This window comes from Carassius gibelio, chromosome B1, assembly GCF_023724105.1.
Source record: "Carassius gibelio isolate Cgi1373 ecotype wild population from Czech Republic chromosome B1, carGib1.2-hapl.c, whole genome shotgun sequence".
Lineage (NCBI taxonomy): Eukaryota > Metazoa > Chordata > Actinopteri > Cypriniformes > Cyprinidae > Carassius > Carassius gibelio.
The window spans coordinates 13,153,641-13,176,164 of record NC_068396.1 but is presented as its reverse complement, the minus strand read 5'-3'; the positions used below and the strand labels follow the sequence as shown (position 1 = coordinate 13,176,164).

At 35.3% G+C, this 22,524-nt stretch overlaps 2 protein-coding genes across 3 annotated transcripts in view; both read left to right on the top strand.

Moving 5' to 3' along the window:
• The window catches only part of LOC127949371 (kelch-like protein 2), a 17,236-nt gene extending 2,405 nt beyond the window's left edge, over positions 1–14,831 (top strand). Inside the window, exons 4-15 of one of the 2 annotated variants that reach the window (XM_052546487.1) lie at positions 1–58; positions 3,740–3,902; positions 4,037–4,146; positions 5,487–5,603; positions 5,710–5,859; positions 6,877–6,994; positions 10,459–10,656; positions 10,831–10,932; positions 12,172–12,300; positions 12,392–12,532; positions 12,644–12,787; positions 14,030–14,831. The exon at positions 1–58 is cut by the window's left edge and continues 64 nt beyond it. In XM_052546487.1, coding sequence (XP_052402447.1) covers positions 1–58; positions 3,740–3,902; positions 4,037–4,146; positions 5,487–5,603; positions 5,710–5,859; positions 6,877–6,994; positions 10,459–10,656; positions 10,831–10,932; positions 12,172–12,300; positions 12,392–12,532; positions 12,644–12,787; positions 14,030–14,058 — 1,459 coding nt within the window. In that variant the 3' untranslated portion in view covers positions 14,059–14,831. Of the gene's footprint in view, positions 59–3,739; positions 3,903–4,036; positions 4,147–5,486; positions 5,604–5,709; positions 5,860–6,876; positions 6,995–10,458; positions 10,657–10,830; positions 10,933–11,303; positions 11,940–12,171; positions 12,301–12,391; positions 12,533–12,643; positions 12,788–14,029 lie in introns of those variants that run through there. The other variant, XM_052546488.1, reaches the window with a different exon arrangement.
• Positions 14,832–15,891: 1,060 nt separating this feature from the next.
• LOC127949372 (methylsterol monooxygenase 1) lies at positions 15,892–22,047 on the top strand. Its single transcript, XM_052546489.1, has 6 exons — positions 15,892–16,256; positions 18,458–18,746; positions 18,869–19,017; positions 19,169–19,295; positions 19,942–20,096; positions 21,272–22,047. The coding sequence occupies exons 2-6, from the start codon at positions 18,492–18,494 to the stop codon at positions 21,459–21,461; spliced, it is 876 nt and encodes a 291-aa protein (XP_052402449.1). The 5' UTR covers positions 15,892–16,256; positions 18,458–18,491; the 3' UTR covers positions 21,462–22,047.
• Positions 22,048–22,524: the final 477 nt, after the last annotated feature.

Genomic DNA, 22,524 nt, shown 5'->3' with positions numbered 1-22,524 from the left:
AATGCTGATCGACTATGTTTACACCGCTGAGATCCAAGTAACAGAGGAGAATGTGCAGGTAACTGTGTGTGTGGGTGACTGGAGCACCACATTAGTTTTTTTGCACGCTATGAAAATATGACCTTAAAACTCAGTTGTCTGAATTTGTATTCTTTTTATGCTGTGTTATTTGGTATTAGTCTGAGAGGACAGAAAATCACATCCAGGATGCGTGCGTGCATGTGTGTTGTGTGGGTGGGTGTCAGTAGCTTATGTGTCTGTGTCTGCACAGTTGACTAGTGACTAGTCGGAGGGTGTTAAAAGGAGGCCAAGTTTTTAAGGGAGGAACTTGAAGCCAAACTTTGCTGCAAGGCTTAACAATAAGAATGGCCCTGATGGTAACGTAACCTCCTGGGTCCTGTCAGTTCAGTTTGCATGTGCATTAAGCTTCTCTCATATTATAAATAGAGGGGAAAAGAGTGAGTGGTGTACATTTGGGACACTTTCTTGCTTTAAAAACAGCCTAGATAAAGTGCAATTTGGCTTTATTTTATTTATTTAATGCAACATTTAGTGGCGTGAGATGCTTAAAAAACAGTGAGACATAATCCAAAGACATCCATTTCACATGTCTAATGAGGGGTTGGCGTCATACCTATAGACACAATTATTTTGTCAAACTGGCAGAGATTCTGGACCATCATCTCTATTACGGTTACACACTCATGATGTTGATGTGCTACGTGGTCACAAAAACTTTTTAAGTATGTACACATTCAGTATATATTCTGAATATATTTACATATAAATATTTTGAATATATTTATATTCATATCATTAATATTATATATAAATATATTTAAGATATAAGTGTAAAATATTTCATATATACATGCATAGGTGTGTGTGTGTGTGTGTGTTTACATGATAAATATACACAGTCAGTGCACATACATACAGGGGTACAGGGGCTGAACATTTTTCCTCAGTCAAACCTCATTCCACATCCATAACTGTCACGCACTCAGTTTAAGAGCAGTTTTTTCTTTTTGTAATTAGGAGCGCCTGTCCTAAATAAAAAATAATTTGTACTGTCACACAAGAACACAAAAGTGGCTTAGTAGGTACATTTTCAGATGTTTCATGAGGCTCAGAGGTGGCATGAGTCGATTAAATTAATACATTCATGTGGAGATTAATGTTTTAAATATAAAATTTTGAATACAGAAATGTTAAATGAATTTAATAACTAAAATTATACACTAAAAATGAAAGTCAGTCCACCAGCAGGTGGCAGCAAGTCAATGATTTTATCACTGAATCATTCATTCAGTTGATTCATTTGAACAGCTGATTCATTCATTTTGTCATCCAAAAATAACAAAAATGACTCTCTGTTGTGAGTGCGACTGCAGTGACGTTGTTTACTTACGACGCTGCTGACGTGTCATCTTTGATATTGTATAAAACACGTCAGCAGCGTCGTACGTCAACAGTCAGAGCAGTAGCACTCACAACAGACACGGAAGAGAAGACAATGCTGAATAAAGTCGTAATTTTTGGTTATTTTTGTACTAAAATGTATTTTCGATGCTTCCAACAAATTCTAACTGACCCTCTGATGTCACATGGACTACTTTGATGATGTTTTTCTTACCTTTCTGGACATGGACAGTATACTGTACATATATTTTCAATGGAGGGACTGAGAGCTCTCGGACTAAATCTAAAATATCTTAAACTGTGTTTCGAAGCTGAACGGAGGTCTCACAGGTTTTGGAATGATATGAGGGTGAGGCATTAATGACATAATTAAAAATTTTCGTTGAACTAACCCTTTAATAATTTAGGTAATTATAATTCCTTAATTTACATTTGTAAAGAAATCTCATTGCTCTTTACCGATGACAACTTAGTCCTGAATCAGCCCCCATAACTTCTCTAAAGGGAGGGGTGAGCGAGGGACTGAGCCATTGGTTTTAATTTGCAACCTCACCGCTAGATGCTGCTAAATTGTACACAGTGCACCTTTAAGTGTAAGCAAACAGCCGAGAAAGAAAACATTTGTAACAGTATATTGGATCCATGCAGCTCTTAAAGTGACAGCAGTCTAATATTCCTGCAGTCGATCATTTATGTTAACCCAGCAACAAAAGAGAGAAAATCTCTCACTTGACTGCACTTGACTAAATCACTTTTGTAACTTAAGAAGAAATATATTTAATTTTCAAAGTAAAGAATATGCAGTGTTTTATACATTTGATTACTTCATACAATGTATGTAGCATTTCTTATTTGTTCTAATGGATTTTTTGTCCTATTGCTTGTAATTAGTTTCTTATTCTTATTTAATCACTGGCTGTTTATTATACATTATTATTATTATTATTATTATTATTATTTGGGCTAGTATTTTTTATCTTTTTTATGTTGACACTGGTGACAAGAATTATAAAATGTTTATGGTATCTAAAATGTTGATATCCTAAAGACCATCATGATATAACAATTATCATATATATCGTTACCATGAAATGAATTAACTTGATATAAGATTTTGATCAAATTGCCCAACCCATGTCCAATATAGGTTCACAGGGCGTCTTGGGTTTATGCGTTATGCAACACAGCGGTGTTCAGTTTCTGAATAAATGTGCATTTTGATCTAATCATGTGAATAAGGGATGTTGATTGATAAAGTGAGCCGTTTACTAAATTCCTGAATGAAGCAGCCAGTTTAAATAAATAAAAGACTCATAAAGGCATTTACCGCCAACTGGTGGCATTTTTTGTTTCTTATTTAGAGTATTATTTCATGAAAAAAAGAAAAATGGGGTAAAACTGTTGTTGGTAACAAAGCAGTTTTGGTTACCAATGAATTCCATTGCATGAACGGATAAAACATTTTTTTTTACTCAAATTATCTCTTTTTATGTTTCATAGTTTGTTGACTTAAGACATTCCTTTATAAAGCTACTATTTATAATATCTACTTAATGCTTTCATATTTAACACAAAAATAGAATTAAATAATATTTTTGGGGTATTTTCACAGCCAAATGTAATTTGAAATTAATTTGATTAATTAATCAACACATCATGTAATTAATTAGATAAAAACAAAACAAACATGTGTGTGTGTGTGTGTGTGTGTGTGTGTGTGTGTGTGTGTGTATACACATACACACACACATACATACACACACACACACACACACACACACACGTTTGTTTTTGTGAAAAGTGGGGACATCCCATAGGTGTAATGATTTTTATACTGTACAAACTGTATATTCTATCGCCCTTCACCAACCCCACACCTAACCCTAACCCTCACAGGAAACTTTGTGCATTTTTACTTTCTCAAAAAAACTCATTCTGTATGATTTATAAGCGTTTTGAAAAATGGGGACATGGGTTATGTCCTCATAAGTCACCCTCTCCTTGTAATACCTGTGTCATACCCATGTCATTATACAGAGTTGTGTCCTGATATGTCACAAAAATATGCCCACACACACACACACACACACACGTTTTTAAGAGTTTTAACATCCTTTTAAAGAGACCTTAATGCATGTAAAATTCTTTTCCAGGGCAACTAAAAGTGCAGGAGGCAAAATTCTTAAAGGGTTTATATCAAGCCGTGTTTGAGGTCTTTTCTGTTTGTTTGTGTGTGTGTGTGTGTGTGTGTGTGTGTGTGTGTGTGTGTGTGTGTGTGTGTGTGTGTGTGTGTGTGTGTGTGTGTGTGTGTGTTCAGGTGCTCTTGCCTGCCGCTGGTCTGCTGCAGTTACAGGAAGTTAAAAAGGCCTGCTGCGAGTTTCTCATAACTCAACTTCATCCAACCAACTGCCTCGGTATCCGCGCCTTCGCCGATTTGCACGCCTGCACGGAGCTGCTCAATCTCGCCAACACGTACGCAGGTGTGTGTCCATCCAGAAAAGAAAGAACTGAGAAATCCATGCACACGGTAGTCATGATAGTTATGTTCTCATTGGATGTGTCAGTAACTCTGTTTGACAGCCTCAATCTCTCTCCCACTCATCGACACTCACAGAGCAACACTTCTCAGAGGTCGTGCAGAGTGAAGAGTTTCTCAATCTGGGCATGGACCAAGTGTGCAGCCTCATAGCAAGCGACAAACTGACCATCCCGTCAGAAGAAAAGGTAGCATCACGTTTGACGAGAGGCTTGTATTTGCTGTAACTATAACAGCACACAGGTGATTTTATCATGCAGACTTTAGCAGCTCTGTTGCCATGGTAAAATACTGCTGGTACAATAATACTATAGGAATAGCTGTAGCTGCTGATGAGAGTGTGTTGGTCGTCATGGAAACAGGAGTTGGAAGATGCAAGGCGTGGGCACCATGCTGTTTTTTGGCATGGCAACGCCAGCTTCTAAAGATATCATATTTTTGTATTTGAATTAATTCCTTTCAGTTCTACGTCTGGCTTGTTCCACCTGCTATTAACATCCGTCTCTAGAATGCTATTTAAAACTGGTATTGACACACATCTCGGAAACATCTTCTGTGATCACTTGTGTTTAGATTTTGAGAATGCGTTTAATTTTGTGACTACATGCATTTCAATAAGCCTCTTCAGGCTAATGATTAATTTAGGTTATATGATGCAGCTTCTCAACAGTGTAACGATCATGAACTAATCCTCAAACTATTTAATAAAAAAAAAAAAATGTTATAGATTTGTTATAATTTTGTTGAAATAATGCAGAATTAAAATGAAATATAAATATAAAAAAAAAACTTGGCTTGGCAACTGTATTTAAAAAAAATAAAATGAATCAGTAAATGAACCCTAAATAATAATATTAAACAAGCAAAAACTAATAAAAATAACAATGGTGTATTTTAAATAATACAATGAATTAGTGAAATTCTAAAACAAAAACTAATTAAAATGACAAAATAACATAATATTACTTTTTACTTGATGGTTGCTCCACACACATTTTTTTTAACCATTATATTGTTATGGTAAAATTAAACAAACATACAAAACAGAATCTTTTGCACTGCAACTGTATGTGCATGTATGAATATTTATATCTTCAGTCGACTTCAGAAGATACTTTTGCTAAACTACACAATACAGCAAGAAGAATCCATTAACTGACAAAGCATTTACTTTATTATTGAGTTAATACATATTTAAAAACCAACACATTTTTACCTGTGAAAGTTTATCCAATTTGTTTAGGAATTTAAATTCAGACAGTTTTTACAACCAGATGCTGCACACTGTTGTAAAAACTATGCATCTTAAAACTCATTGATTTTTATCGTGAATGACGACACGTAGTCCGTTCCAAGATGGCGGATGCGTTAACGTGTTTGGAGCGGTCCAATGTGGCATCTACCTATACATATCTGTGATTGCAGTTATCAGATCTCAAAATGTTTTGTGACTTGTTTCCACCTGTATTTCATGCTGATGATTTATAAAAGATGAGAAAGGTATTAAACTTTCCCTGGGTGTTTATAGGTGTTTGAAGCGGTCATAGCTTGGGTCACGCATGATAAAGATGTGCGTCAGGAACACATGGCTCATCTGATGGAACATGTGCGCTTGCCTCTTCTTTCCAGAGAATACCTCGTACAGGTATACTGTATGTGTGTGCATGAGTAGTGCATTAGTGAATATATGCTTTGAAGTTCTTTCATTTTAATTGAATTTGATGTGTGTGTGTGTGTGTGTGTGTGTGTAGAGGGTGGAGGAGGAAACTTTAGTGAAGAACAGCAGTGCCTGTAAAGACTACCTAATTGAAGCCATGAAGTACCACCTGCTGCCGGCCGAGCAGCGCTCCATGATGAAGACCATCCGCACCAGAGTGAGAACACCCATCAGCTACCCAAAGGTTTGTCTGGACAGTCTTGATTATTGTTTTTCATTAGCTGTAAAGAGCAGGACGTCAGTGGACGGAGATTGGGACCATGATGACCAAGCTGGATTCAAACTCTCCTCACATATCTGAACATCTTTGCTCAACTTACAAAGGTGTAAATCGCCAGTCCATGTCTCTGATATGATTTGTGGAGATTTTAGTCATAATGATTTTTATTGGACAAAGCAATTAAAATGATTATTGGTTTCAATAAAATTAATGTAATATGCCATCATATCAATATGGTATGTACAAACGTCATTATAATATTGATAAATATTATAAATGAGATAGATTTTTATATAAATAGAGCATATCAAAAAGACAGTTATTAAGATATTTATTAAATAAATATGCCTGAGGGGAAAAAAAAGAATCTTGAAAATAAATATTTTCAAAAATCCTTGAAAAGTCATATATGTATAATATTGTATAATATTTTAAAGTGTCAGAAAGGTTGAGAATCACTGTTCTGGAGGGTTTTGGGTTCTTTTCTTGGGTGTATTAAAAGGTCACCTTGATTAAAATGAAGCCTGAAATTATATTTAAAAAAAGTAAAGCAATTAATGTGAAGACTGAAATTATTAAAATGATAATTAAAAAAAAATAGATATATATTAGTTTAAATGAATACAAAGAGTATGTTTTAAGAACTTGGGACATGTTAAAACAAAATTAGCAAAATAATGAATAACTAGATAAACAAAAAGTTTGAGAAGCATTGTCCTAGAGAGGTTTTATTGGAGCATTTTTTTGTGTATGTGTTAAATACAATTAAAATGAAAACTATAAAATAAAAACGAATTTGAAATATAATAGCTTATATATAATACTAAAATTACATACAGTAGCTGTCCAAAGCGTGCATACAGTTTATAAATTTATAATGTATAATTTATACTTTAACAAAATATATAAAACCAAATAAAAAGTTATAGAAGCCGTGTTCTCGATGGTTTTGATTGGAGTCTTTTCTCATGTGTGTTAAAGGTGATGATGGTGGTGGGGGGACAGGCCCCTAAAGCCATCCGCAGTGTGGAGTGCTATGATTTCGAGGAGGAGAGATGGTTCCAAGTAGCAGAATTACCCTCCAGACGATGTCGAGCAGGTGAGCTGCACGCTCGTATCATTGACAGTGACTGGCAAAATGATTCACCCTGGTCTCACCATCAACAGCTCTACATTTTAGACCACGTCCTGAAAATAATGATGGAGACTAGACTCTTGGGTGCGTTGAATGTTATTTGCTGAGGAATCTGTTATGATGTGTATGCTGCTAAAAACATGCGCTCTTTAATTTACCCTAGTGATGAAAATTATGTTTAGTGACTGCACATTAAAAATGTAATTGCAAGTTAAAATTTTTTACTTTTATTATCTTTACAAAAAAGTGGCTTAAGTGGAATACACATATATATATATATGTATATGTATATGTATATGTACAGTATTGTTCAAAATAATAGCAGTACAATGTGACTAACCAGAATAATCAAGGTTTTTAGTATATTTTTTATTGCTACGTGACAAACAAGTTACCAGTAGGTTCAGTAGATTGTCAGAAAACAAACAAGACCCAGCATTCATGATATGCATGCTCTTAAGGCTGTGCAATTGGGCAATTAGTTGAAAGGGGTGTGTTCAAAAAAATAGCAGTGTCTACCTTTGACTGTACAAACTCAAAACTATTTTGTACAAACATTTTTTTTTTTTCTGGGATTTAGCAATCCTGTGAATCACTAAACTAATATTTAGTTGTAAGAAGTTTTTTAAAACTGCTTGACATCTGTGTGGCATGGAGTCAACCAACTTGTGGCACCTCTCAGCTGTTATTCCACTCCATGATTCTTTAACAACATTCCACAATTCATTCACATTTCTTGGTTTTGCTTCAGAAACAGCATTTTTGATATCACCCCACAAGTTCTCAATTGGATTAAGGTCTGGAGATTGGGCTGGCCACTCCATAACATTAATTTTGTTGGTTTGGAACCAAGACTTTGCCCGTTTACTAGTGTATTTTGGGTCATTGTCTTGTTGAAACAACCATTTCAAGGGCATGTCCTCTTCAGCATAGGGCAACATGACCTCTTCAAGTATTTTAACATATGCAAACTGATCCATGATCCCTGGTATGCGATAAATAGGCCCAACACCATAGTAGGAGAAACATGCCCATATCATGATGCTTGCACCTCCATGCTTCACTGTCTTCACTGTGTACTGTGGCTTGAATTCAGAGTTTGGGGGTCGTCTCACAAACTGCCTGTGGCCCTTGGACCCAAAAAGAACCATTTTACTCTCATCAGTCCACAAAATGTTCCTCCATTTCTCTTTAGGCCAGTTGATGTGTTCTTTGGCAAATTGTAACCTCTTCTGCACATGCCTTTTTTTTAACAGAGGGACTTTGCGGGGGATTCTTGAAAATAGATTAGCTTCACACAGACGTCTTCTAACTGTCACAGTACTTACAGGTAACTCCAGACTGTCTTTGATCATCCTGGAGGTGATCATTGGCTGAGCCTTTGCCATTCTGGTTATTCTTCTATCCATTTTGATGGTTGTCTTCCGTTTTCTTCCACGTCTCTCTGGTTTTGCTCTCCATTTTAAGGCATTGGAGATCATTTTAGCTGAACAGCCTATCATTTTTTGCACCTCTTTATAGGTTTTCCCCTCTCTAATCAACTTTTTAATCAAAGTACGCTGTTCTTCTGAACAATGTCTTGAACGACCCATTTTCCTCAGCTTTCAAATGCATGTTCAACAAGTGTTGGCTTCATCCTTAAATAGGGGCCACCTGATTCACACCTGTTTCTTCACAAAATTGATGACCTCAGTGATTGAATGCCACACTGCTATTTTTTTGAACACACCCCTTTCAACTAATTCAACTAATTGCCCAATTGCACAGCCTTAAGAGCGTGCATATCATGAATGCTGGGTCTCATTTGTTTTCTGAGAATCTACTGAACCTACTGGTAACTTGTTTGCCACGTAGCAATAAAAAATATACGAAAAACCTTGATTATTCTGGTTAGTCACATTGTACTGCTATTATTTTGAACAATACTGTATGTGGCATGAATATTTTTAACAGAAAACATGAATTGGGGGGGCAGGAACTATTGGGTTTCAATATATATATATATATATATAGGCACATACTGTAAATCTTGACCATTTATTGTCCCAGAAAAAAGGATACAGTTAATTGGACAACATTTGGTGACAACACTACCATTCAAAAGTTTGGGGTCAAGTTAAGAGATTCGTTGGTCACACTTTATTTTAAGGTCCAATTCTTGCTTTTAAAGTGTGTTGTGTTGTGATTTGGTTGAATACCTCCAGCGTGTGACGGAAATGTTACGCCCCTTACCATATTGTGATGAAGTGTCCCAGCGTCATGACACAAAACCAATAAAAAACATTACAAACGAGGCATTTGTTGCATCCATAAAACCATGTCTGCATTTGTGATCGGAGAAATGACAAACAACAATCCCTACTCTACACTGCTCAAAACTTGCGTTTAAATCATCAGTGGCAAATCCTTTAAATATGAAAATGTACTTACAAGCTGTGAGTCAGAAGTGCCGGACTGTCCTTGCAAAGCTGGAATTGCCCCACTATAGAAACAACCTGTGTGAACAGCCAGCATTGTAGTCTTCTGTCCCAAGATCAGGAAACAGTCCTCTATAAAATGCGCTGCACACATCTGAATATTTGAATTGAACTGTTCTGGAACAGGGTTTCTTGATACAACTTAACCAATGATTTCTAGTCATGTCCTCTTTTGAAAAGCCAAACAAAATATTTTCATTTTCGCAACTAAACGCAGCATCTCCACGACACACGGCGGTGGCAGCCACAGTACTACAGCAAGAATAAAAGTTACGCTTTCTTTCTTTGCATAAACATTTGGGCATTACTAAAGTGTCGCTGATTAGCTTTTAATAGCAGTGAAAATTTTATTCTTAAAAAATATAAATTGAACCATAATGACATATAAAGACATTTAGAGTTTTACGTAATACATTTTCTGTTGATCAGAGAATCCAGATTTTTTTTTTTTTTTAAGTTTGTTTCCACAAAAATATAAAGTGTGTTCAACACTGATAATAAGACAAAATATTGCTAAAGTTCCAAATCAGTATATGCCAATGATTTCTGCAGGATCATGTGACACTGAAGACTGGAGTAATGATGTTGAAAATTCAGCTTTGCCATCGCAAGAATAAATTAAATATATTAACATAAATTTGAGATTAAGTTATGTTTATTGCAATAATAATTCACAATTTTACAGTTTTATTTTTTTATGAAATAAACATTGCACAACATTAAAAAATATATATTTTTTCGAACAGTACTGTATATTTTGACAAAATTTTAAATCAATAATGAAATACAAAATAATTAATGAACCATTTTTTGTAATTAATAACATGAAACCTTGCCTCAATGAAAATGTACAAGACTCGTTTACGGCTACAAAAAAAATTATTATTTGATATTTAACATTGCATGCTTGAAAGCGAGTTCACTATTTTTTTTTCTTTTGTGTACGCGTAGGTGTGGTGTACATGGGTGGTGTTGTGTATGCTGTCGGGGGTTTTAACGGGTCATTACGAGTGAGGACGGTGGATGCATATGACCCAGTAAAAGACGAGTGGTGTTGTGTCAGCAGCATGCAGGACCGGAGGTCAACTCTAGGCTCCGCTGTCCTCAACGGACTGCTTTATGCTGTTGGAGGCTTTGATGGCAGCACAGGTAATATATGAAATGATCTTGCATTATCTTACATACTGTTTATGTGGAGAAGTGCATAGCTGTTATGTTGGTTGTGGTAACAACAATGCTCATTATAATGAAGATAGTAATGAAAACTGGATGTGTACTGTGTTCCTACGTCTGTGTGACCATTATGATGATGTTGGTTTGCAGGTTTAGCTACTGTAGAGGCATATAACGCTAAGGCCAATGAGTGGTTCCACGTGAGTCCCATGAACACGCGACGTAGCAGTGTTGGAGTTGGCGTTGTTGGAGGTTAGTGACTGCCAAGAAGCGAATCGCCGTCTGTATATATACAGCCACTGCCAGTAGATGTGCATGGCTGTTCTGCTTTTGTTTGCCATTTATTATTGATGAACTGTGACTTTAGACCTAAACAAGGGGTCTTCAACCTTATCAGACCCCTTCATACACTGCACAAATTTCGTAATAACGAGTATATTGCCCTATTGGTGTATTTGTGTATTTTGTTTTGATGCTGCTTAGTGCTTACATTGTCAAGCTATAAAAAAAATTGATAATTATACAATAAAAATCATTATTATTAACCATTTTATTCAGCAAGGTTGCACTTCATTGATTAAAAGTGATAGTAAAGGCTTTTACATTTACATTTAATCATTTAGCAGACGCTTTTATCCAAAGCGACTTACAAATGAGGACAATAGAAGCAATCAGACCGACAAAAGAGCAACAAAATGTAAGTGCTGTGACAAGTCCCGGTTAGTCTTACACAATACACACAGCAAGGATTATTTGCTTGTTTTTTTATAATAACTAAAAAGAATAAAATGTAGATAGAATAGAAATAGAATAGAGAAGATCTAGTGTTAGAGTGCAAAGTTATAATTTTTTTATATAAAAATAGTGTATGTAAATGCTAGAGGGTCAAGTTTTTTAATAAATAAAAAGAAAATGAGTAGATTGAATAGAAATAGAATAGAGTGCAAGTGTTAGTGTTAGTGGGTCACAAAAATCTAATAAACACTGTTCTTTTGAACTCTTCATTCAACAAAGAACCCTAACGAAATGTATCGCAGTTCCACGAAAAAATCAGACCGTGCAACTGTTTTTAATATCAATAATAGCAAGAAATGTTTCTTGAGTACCAATCAGTATATTAGAATGATTTCTGACACTAAAGACATTGCATGAATAAATTGCATTTTAGGATATATTTTATAGTATTCGATGACACAATATTATAGTTTTTAGTGTATTTTGGTCAAAAATCTTACCAAACCAAACTTTTAGCTTTAGTACGTTATTTTACATTACGTTATTAATATTTTAAATATGTAATTGTACTTAGTACATTTTAATTTAGGATTGATCATGAAACATTACCTGAACTTTAGCTTGATAATTTTAGCATTGGTTGAAGTTATTTTAATATTTTTTTAAATGCATTTTTATATATTTTACCTTTTTGTGCAGTGCATATTTATTTTTGTTTGATATCAAACAGTTGATTTTCTGTTGGTTTTTTTTTAGGTCTGCTTTATGCAGTCGGAGGGTATGACGGAGCAACTCGTCAGTGTTTGAGTACAGTTGAGGCCTATAACCCAAACACCAATGAATGGTCTTATACAGCAGAGATGGGAACCCGCCGCAGTGGTGCAGGTAACACACACACACACACACACACACACAAAATCTTCATGTATGCTGGCAACGCATGTCTGTGTAAACCACAAATGTTTGTGTTGGACAGGGGTAGGTGTTTTAAAAGGTCTGCTGTATGCAGTAGGGGGGCACGACGGCCCCCTGGTTAGAAAGAGCTGCGAGGTTTATGACCCTGCCACTAACACGTGGAAACAGGTCGCTGATATGAATATGTGCCGAAGGAACGCAGGTGAGTTGGTCAGAACTTTGCTGAACAGCACAGTGTGCCACTCTGCCAGCTGACACACACATAAAAACACTTCTAGCTGTGATGGTTCAGTCAAGTATATCTGTGTTTCAGGTGTGTGTGCTGTAAATAACCTGCTATATGTGATTGGTGGAGATGATGGCTCGTGCAACCTGGCTTCAGTGGAGTTCTACAATCCGATCACTGATAAATGGACTCTACTGCCCACCTGCATGAGCACAGGACGCAGCTACGCAGGTCAGAGAAGAGGCTATGTTCAAAATGGTTATCAGCACTGTTTTTAATGTTAATTTAATACAAAATATTTGTTCAGCACACAATCAGCATATTAGAATGATTTCTGAAGGACCATGTGACACTGAAGACTAGAGTAATGGCTGCACCGGAATAAAAATTACATTTCTTTTCTTTTTTTTATTAAATGGGGGGGGGGGGGGGTATTTTAAAGTGTAAGTAATATGTCACAGTATTATTATTTTTTTTTTTTTTACTGTATTTGTGATCAAATACATGCAGCCTTGCTGACCATAAGAAATATACAAAAAAAAAAGAAAAATTAATACAGACAACAAACTTTTGATCATTTACGTAATGTAATACCTAAATGTCCTTTGGTGCTTTCCAAATGTGCCTTATGTCCCACAATGCAGTGCATTCTACTTCATCTTCTATTTCCAGGGTAATGAATGAACCAGGTGAATTTTAAAGTGATTTTAAATACGGTATTGTTTATTTATTAATAGTAAGGTTATTATTTGACTAATTATTTGACTTGACAGTGAAATACTTTTTTTAGAAAAACAAAAAGAAATCAGCAGTTATATAGAGAGGGAATACAATTAAATGTATGTACCAATACCAATTCAGCTAACAAAAAATATCCTTTTTCATCTTGATATGTTATATGCTGTTATATAATGGTATATTGTGTATTTAGTGCATGCAAGAAGATAAATATTACTGTTGTACTTCACAGTGCATTTTTTTAGGGGGGGGGGGGGGTCTTTTTAAATATATATTTGCCTCTGATAAATAATTAAAATGTTTATAGATTATGATTGTAATTGTGATTTGAAATTGATAGCCTGACCAGTTAATGTTCATTTAAATAATCAATTAAAGTGTGTTTGTAATATTTAAGCATTTGTATAGTTGATTATTTAGGTTATAGTCACATTAATCAATGAGTCATGAAATGTTTTAGTAAACAGTTTAGAATATATCAGTTCATCAGTTATGAATAAGGTAACACTCATAATTAACAGTGCCTAATTAAAATTAATTTAGGGAATGGGACAAATATTAAGAGAAAAAAAATAAAAAAAGAGAGCATACTGTGGGAAAGAGCTCCATCTAGTGGTTGTGTAGTGTAGTGGAATTTGTCCCGCATAGGACCAGTTGCTCACAACACACAAATGTTGACTCATTTTGCATGATAGACTCATATATCAGCCAAGCTAATATTTGTCCATTTTGCAGGTGTGACTGTGATTGAGAAGCCTCTCTGAGCAGCTGTGGAGTTGTTGAACACTAGCTGAAGCTGACGTACAGCAGAGGATTCGCTCACACTGAAGCTCTTACCACGGCTGAGGCTTCATCCTGGAACTGCTTCACCATGGACATGGCCTGGGGAATACTGCTCTCTCTCTCTCTCTCTCTCTCTCTCTCTCTCTCTCTCTCTCTCTCTCTCTCACACACACACACACACACACACACACACACACACACACACACACACACACACACACACATAACTACAAGCATTCACACACTACCTCTTTTTGTCTCTAGTATATACACTTTACACACTCTGCATCTCTCTTTTCTTTCTGTTTCTCTTGTTTGAGAGTAGTCCGTGATGACGTTTATTGCACTTTGAGGAGCACTGACGAAGCAGAATCGAAAAACTCTGAGAAAAGACTGGCGCGTCTGCGGCATGTACAAAGCGTTCCTGCGTTTGAGCCGAGGGGATGGCCAGCGATTTTTGCTTCTTGATCTTTTGATCTGGAGGAGCCTCTTGATGATTATTGTTTATTCGAATAAAGCTTGAGGGAAAATGTGTCTAGTTTAGGACCAGCACTAATTTGCCTCTTGGAAGGTTGTTTATGAAGTAACTGGACTCCATCTTCATTATGAAGATTGGATGATGATGATGATGTGAATTCCGTTTTATGGTTAGAGCTGAACCTTTGCGTGCTTATATGCGAGAAGGGTCTCTATTGAAGACAAACAAAGTTTTACATTTTGCAGTTTGTTTGCCAAACAACATTTGAAGTCTTAAGGTTTGAACTGTCTGTTGTTGTTTCTTTTAATATCCTCCGGCTTTTTTCTTGTGGTCCGATCGTTGGAGATTTGCGATCTTTGACATTTGAAACGTTAACTTGAATGCTTCGGCATGCACGATACTGTGGACTGATGCTGGTTGCTTGAGTATTAAACCGCTTTGCATGGTTCTAAATACTGATGTTTGTGTGCCATCTTTAAACTACTGCTGTGCTCACTAAACAACGTGATGTGCTCTCTGTACTAGCGGTATTGAACACTCAAGAGGTATAAAGGTACTACTACTTATAGAAATCTTTCTTTCTTTTCTCTCTTTCTCTCTCTTTTTGTTCTGTTCCTCTTCACCCCCTTTTTTTCTGTCTTTGTTTTCTGTAACATTAATGGCTTTCTCTATTCTGCACTTGCTGTTTAGTATTTAACTATCTTGAACTACTGTCACCGAGCCTATTAATATATATATATATATAAAACTGTATTATTAATTGTCTGTCAAAAGGAATGTTGTGTTCTTGAAGTTTCATAACTTGTTTTATATCATTAATAATAAACATGCTTCTATTAAATAACACCTAATGTTAAGATTGTGTGTGTGTATGTAAGAGAGTCTGTGATTGCATGAAGCACAATACAATATAACATTGTGAGAGTAATGTGTGAAATACATCTTGATTAATTATGCATGAACTGTATTTGGTACTAAATAAGGCAGGGGAAATGAGAGTGAGAGATTTTGTTTCAATACACCACTATTACCACTCCACTTTTGTTTTAAAAATAAAATTAAAATACATTTTAAAGATTAAGGTTAAGGTTAAAATAAATGAACAGAAATAAAGCCATCAATGCGAATACAGTTGATACAACAACAAAAAAAGTAAACTAAATCAACAAGCCAAAGATATAAATAAATTAGATGAAAAGAAATAAATAAATATTATTCAGAGACAAATAAATGGGTGGATAAAAAAATATATAATATTTTAGACATTTATTATATACTTTTTACTCTATTTCAATTATTTATATAGGAAGCTACAGTATATAGTTGTCTTTTACATTTTAGAATGGGGGTCTCTCGGATGACGATGGTCATATTTGGGGGTCCGTGGCATCTAAAAGATAAACGCAGCCAGAGACGACGCAGCTCAGTCAGCGCGGGTTGATAGATTATGAAAGACAGGCGCGTTTCTGATTGGCTGGTGCTGCAGCAACTCGAGGTCTCACTATCGTCAGTTCATTCCTTCAGCCAATCAGTCCGAGGCCTCGGCCCGCATACGTCAATATCTTTCTTGCCACAGCCAATCAGTGCCCAGCCTCTGCCCTCACATATCGTCTCCTCTCGTCTCAGACAGTGGTCTTATATTAAATTCAGTTACATTAAAAGCGACCGTTCTGCTGGCGCAGGTAGAAGAGCTTCTCACAGGTGAGTCGACAAGCTATTCGAGCAGGAATTTAAACTCTTGCATTAAGATATTTGCTGTTATGTTATTTTAACAAGGTTAGATTAAGAAAACATTGCGCTTTTTACTTGCCCCATTTAGTTAGAGTTGCAGAATAATGTAAACACGCGAGAAGGAAAATAATACTGTTGTACTACACAATGTATTTATTGTATGGGAAATTATTTCAATATATATTTTCTTCTGAAAGATAAATAAAATATTTATGTCATGATTGTAATTGTGATTTAGTAGACTGACCAGTTAAATAACCCATTACAGTATTTCTGTTATATTTAAGCATTTGTATATTTGATATATTTCCAACCAGACTTTATGAGGTCTGGATCCAAAAAAAGAAAATCATGCATTAATATGATAAACAAAAATCACCAATTATAGTGTCTCATTTATATTTAATTATTTATGGTTATGCAGCCAGACCAGCTGATTTTGTTATGTTCAAGGTTCAAGGTTTTTTATTTGTCAATGGCACCATGTGTGCAGACATAAAGAGGAATCGAAATACTGTTTCTCTTCTCTCTCATCAAGTGATTACATTGTCAATGCACTATAGAAGTTTGTATAAAAAATACAAATATCTGCAGTCAGTGCAATATATAACTGATTTTTGTATGAAGTAGCAGCAGTGTACTATATATATAGAGAGAGAGAGAGAGAGAGAGATTCTGAATGAATATACACAAATAAATATAAACAGCATCAACTTTATCAATGTACAAATATATGTCAGAATATATGTAAACAATTTGTAAAGTGCAAGTAAGTATACATCCAAAATATGTCTGGATACAATACATTTCATGCAGCAATATGATAAAAATAAAAAATTTATGTGTCTCTGATATATTTAAGATTTGTATATTTGATTATTCATATATTTATAATAATTCTTTTTATTTAATTTTTTGGTAACTTGTTTCAAAAAGGGAAACGTTCATATATTCTAGAATCTAGATTCATTACATGTAAAATGAAACATTTAAAAAGTTTTTGTTGTTGTTTTATGTTTGATGATTAGAGCTTACAGCTTGTGAAAGTCAAAAAAACAAAATATTAGAATTTCCTAAGATCAATCAAAAAAAGATTTGCAGAACAGAAAAGTTCAAGTTCTTTAAAGTATGTTCATTTCTGCACTCAATACTTGGTTGGGGCTCCTTTAGCACAAACTCCAGCATCAGTGAAGAGTGACATGGAAGCGATCAGCCTGTTACACTGCTGAGGCACTATTGAGCCTTCAGCTCATCTGTATTGTTGGATCGACTGATTCACATCTTTCTCTTGAAAATATCATAGATTCAATATGGGGTTCAGGTCAGGCATATTGGCTGGTCAATCAAGCACAGTAATATCATGGTCAGCAAACCACTGGGAAGTGGTTTTGGTACTGTGGGCAGGTGTTAAAGTCCTGCGGAGAAAGGAAAGCAGCATCTCCATAAAGCTTGTCAGCAGATGAAAGCATAAAGTACTCCAAAATCTCCTGGTAGATGGCTGCATTGAGTTTGGACTTGATAAAACACGATGGAGCAACACCAGCAGACGTCTCGCCAACCTAAATCATCTCTGACTTCGGACACTTCACACTGGACTTCAAGCAGCTTGGATTCTGTTCCTCTCCAGTCTTCCTCCAGACTCCAGACCTTGATTTACAAATTAAATGCAAAATGTACTTTTATCTGAAAAGACGACTTTGGGCCACTGAGCAACAGTCCAGTTCTTTTTCTCTTTAGCTCAGGTAAGATGCTTCTGATGTTACAGCTTTAGTCCAGTCCTTGTGAAGCTCTCCCGGATTTGCTTGACAATGTTCTCAAGCCTGCGGTCATTCCTGTTACTTGTGCACCTTTTCCTACCCAATTTCTTCCTTCCAGTCAACTTTGGATGCAATATGCTTTGATACAGCATTCTGTGAACAGTCATCCCTTTCAGTAATGACCTTCTGTGACTTATCCTCTTTGTAGAGGTTCCATGATTGTCTTCTGGACCACTGCCAAGCCAGCAGTCTTCCTCATTAGTGTGGTGTCAAAGACCAAGAGATACCCGACATTTCAAACTTTTGAAATGTTTTGCTTTAGATGTAATGAATCTAGAAATTAGTTTTAAAAAAGCTTCACTTTGAGATAACTGAGCCTCACTAGTCTTTGTTTATGTCATTTGTTACTCACAGTTACTCATTTGGAGAGTCCCACTGACTGGCTGCCATGGAGGTGAACGGCACAGCCAACATTCTGTCTTCAGCGTATCTGGCGGTGGAGTTTGTGGATTCATTTCTTCCAGAAAATCCACTGCAGGAACCTCTGAAGCACGCGTGGAACCACATGCTGCGGAGCTATAGCAAATTCCAGATCGCCACCTGGGGCTCGCTCATCGTCCACGAACTGATCTATTTCCTGTTCTGTCTGCCTGGATTTATCTTTCAGTTCCTCCCTTTCATGCAAAAGTATAAGATCCAACCGGTATGTGGAATCAAAGGATTTTGTTTTTCATCTGTTACTATTTTAATCTGAATATTTATAGTTTTAGAAATAGAAATGAGATGATTAACTCTTTATATATGTTTTTGTCAATGTGATTGCAGGATAAACCAGAGACATGGGAGAAACAGTGGAAGTGCTTTAAGATGCTGCTGTTTAATCACTTCTGTATCCAGCTACCACTCATCTGCGGGACGTATTACTTTACTGAGTTCTTCAGCATTCCTTATGACTGGGACTCCATGCCTCGCTGGTGAGAGCACCGCCTTTAAAAATTCTATAAATAAAAAACATAGTAGGTCTATGAAGTAGAGTCAGAGTCCTGAGCTTATACTTTGGCTTTTTTTTGGAGCCAGTAGGTCTTGTTTTAAAAAAATTTTAAATAATCTTTTTCATCATCTCAGGCCCTTTATATTGGCCCAGTGTTTTGGTTGTGCAGTTATTGAAGACACATGGCATTATTTCCTCCACCGAGCCCTGCATCATCGCAGAATCTACAAATACATTCATAAAGTCCATCATGACTTCACTGTAAGTTACTCGCTGTCTCACAAAGACACACACAATGTGCAGATAAAGGGAAACTATATACCCAAGACAGATTTGAAGAGAATATTTAGCTGAATTTGTACTATCATATATTTTATGTTGGTTTATTTTGTGATATATAAATGTGTAACAGTCTATCGTGTCACAATATATATCACAATACAAAAATGCAACAATATTTATTGTGGATTGTGTTCACCCAAAAATGAACATTTTATTTAGTCTTTTATTTACATATAAACAGTGAACAATTTACATACAAAGAGCGCTAATATATAATAAACACAGAAGCTCATGCAATTTAGCTTTGATGTTTATTAATTATTATGAATAAATGATAAATAAAATGGAAGTAGGCAGGGACAGAGCACAAGAATATGTGTTTATCATAATCTGTTTTAGCTAAGTAATAAATATTTATATTCTGGTGCCTCCTTACTGTAATTTTGTTAACTTATTAAAATATTTCTTAGAAATAATTATTGTGTACTTTATCGAGTCTCAAAACGAAACATGCTTTGTTAAATCGTAGTAATTTTGTAGTTTATTTATTTATTGTTTAGTTTATTTAAATTTCTTCTTAATAATGATAGGTGATCTGGCATCTGTTTCATTTTGTGTATGTTAGGCTCCATTTGGCATGCAGGCAGAATATGCCCACCCTGCTGAGACCCTGATTCTGGGGGCTGGATTCTTCATCGGCATCATGGTCTTCTGCAATCATATGGTTTTGCTCTGGGCTTGGGTCGCTTTCCGGCTTCTTGAAACCATTGATGTTCACAGGTGAGCTCAATAATTTAGTCAGTGAAAACTATACTGAAAAGAGATGACGCCTACATTATAAACACTATATAAGCATGCAATATTGTTGACAAAAAGGAAAAACTCTTACAAAATAAAAAACAATACAGAAAAATATTGTCTGTTGAATTGTTTTTAAAAAGCCTTCAGGTGCTTTCAGGCTTGAGGTTGCAACCTGGCAACTATGTGCACATACTCTCTCTAAAATGTGGAAAATGTGCCAATAATCTGAAGACATTGAAACCATGTAAATCCTCCACTGAAATATTTAGCTCAAATGAAAGTGTAATATAGCCAGTCAGTGTTCCTTCACATGGCCTCTTGTGCTGTTCACTTGGGACTTAATTTGTAATCTAAGCTTCTCTGTGATTGACTAATAATAATTAACTGATAATAATTAATCCAAATATGATTGTGGTTGCTGAATAAATGCACATGTGCAACCTCAATGTGACAATACAAAGTATTTTAATAAAAACTCATTTACATCATTTGAAAATATTGGAATTAATATTAGGAATAGGTTTTAGATTTTAAGAGAATCTCTTGAGTTTTACCAGTTTATTGTAGAGAGTGTTAATTTGATGATATAATAAATCATAACTCAATGAGTACAATACTGTAAATCGTGTTTGAGTTGACATTTTGTTGATTTGTGCTTATAGGTGAATTTTTTTTATTTTTTATTATTAGTAGTAAATTAATTAGTAGAAATGACTAATTAATCGATAGTCATGATTACGTTTAAAATTTTGAGTTTTATTGACCAGACCTGGATTAAAATTCATAGCCCTTTAATCAAATAAACAAAAAAAAGAATCTAAAATCTAAAAAGAACATTTGACACAGGACTACGATTAATTTTAAAATAGCTGACAAAATTAACACCAGTGCTATGGTCTGGATCAATACATTTTACAATGTCAACACGTCATGTGTTGACAATAACTTATTACAACACTAGAGGGCACTATATTAATAATGTATTCATTTGATAACCTGTGCACATTAAAAAACATAACACCAGATTTCTAATTCACAAGTTTGGCTATAACAGTAATTATCTACATTGTATAAAATCAAACTAAATATTAAGTTGACAGAATGTCCTACTAAAATATTTTTATAGTACTTTTCTTCTTTGGTCCTCTCTCTAGTGGTTACGACATTCCTCTGAACCCCTTGCATTTGATTCCATTCTACGCTGGAGCTCGTTTCCATGACTTCCACCACATGAATTTTGTGGGCAACTATGGATCTACGTTCACCTGGTGGGACAGACTTTTCAACACTGACTCCCAGTATAAGAAACATTACTCGCTTCATAAAGCTGTGAAGAGAGACTGATTGACAGAGATACACTGATGCTTCACCATCACCCAGAGCAATCTATCTGCCTTGGACTCTGATGTGGGCTTTGGTTGGTCGGATGCTTTCTGATTGCCTCCTGCTGCAGACACTCACTGTAAAGTATTTAAATTCATACTGAAAGGAATCAAATCAATGCCAGCTTCTTACAGCAATGTGCCTTTGAAGAAACACCCCGCAGTCATCGTTAGACCACTGGTCATGGTACTCCAAAGGACTGTTTGGACTGTTATGAAAGAGTTTCAGCCTGTGTTCTGTGCTCTCGATAATTATAAACATTCATCTCTTTGAAATTATAATGACATTATTCCTCAAAAGCACTTTACTTTCACCTCAACAAAGATGGAATGGTATAGATTGTTATTTTTGTAATGCCTTTTTTTTTTTTTTTTTTTTGCTTTGTTGCCTTCCACAGTGACCACCTATAGCATATAGATGTGCCATGGAAAGGATTTGGGGGAACAATGATTTTTTAAGAAACACTTCTGGATCATAAGGGAGAAAGCTGATTGGGATGTTAGCTTGTTCATTTAAAGGCAACTTAATAAAATCAAATGAACAAAAATGTTGACTGCAGCTGTGGTCTATTTAAACTGTGAGAGCTCCCAAACATAGATCCTAAAATGTGTTTTTATTATGGTTTTACATTCCCCATCTGAACAATGTCATATTACAGTGTAAAGAGCCATATGAAGTGGGTAAACGGTCCCAGTCAACAGTCCCAGAACAGAATATACATACTACAATATTTAATACATCATATGATGTGGGATATAGATATTGCTGTATGTAAATAATCATATGGGGTGGATAGAAGGTAATGTATTAAAGTCTTCCCTTTATCCAAATGTACATAAGTCCACAGAGATGCATAGTTTAATACAGTTTATTTTCTACTTTGATCAAGTATACATATTTTTGTTGACTATTTTTACTTCACTACATTTTAAAGAGAAAATGTATACTTCTACACCTATAGCCTACATTTCTCAAGACCCTTTCGTGACATTTGTTCTGGAAAAACGTCAATAATTATTTATTT

Excerpts from the sequence above, each read along its gene's own strand:
- LOC127949372 (XM_052546489.1), top strand. The coding sequence starts at position 18,492 with ATGGAGGTGAACGGCACAGCCAACATTCTGTCTTCAGCGTATCTGGCG. Across the intron at positions 18,747-18,868 it reads AAAAGTATAAGATCCAACCG|GATAAACCAGAGACATGGGA; the intron begins GTATGTGGAATC and ends ATGTGATTGCAG. Across the intron at positions 19,018-19,168 it reads TGGGACTCCATGCCTCGCTG|GCCCTTTATATTGGCCCAGT; the intron begins GTGAGAGCACCG and ends TCATCATCTCAG.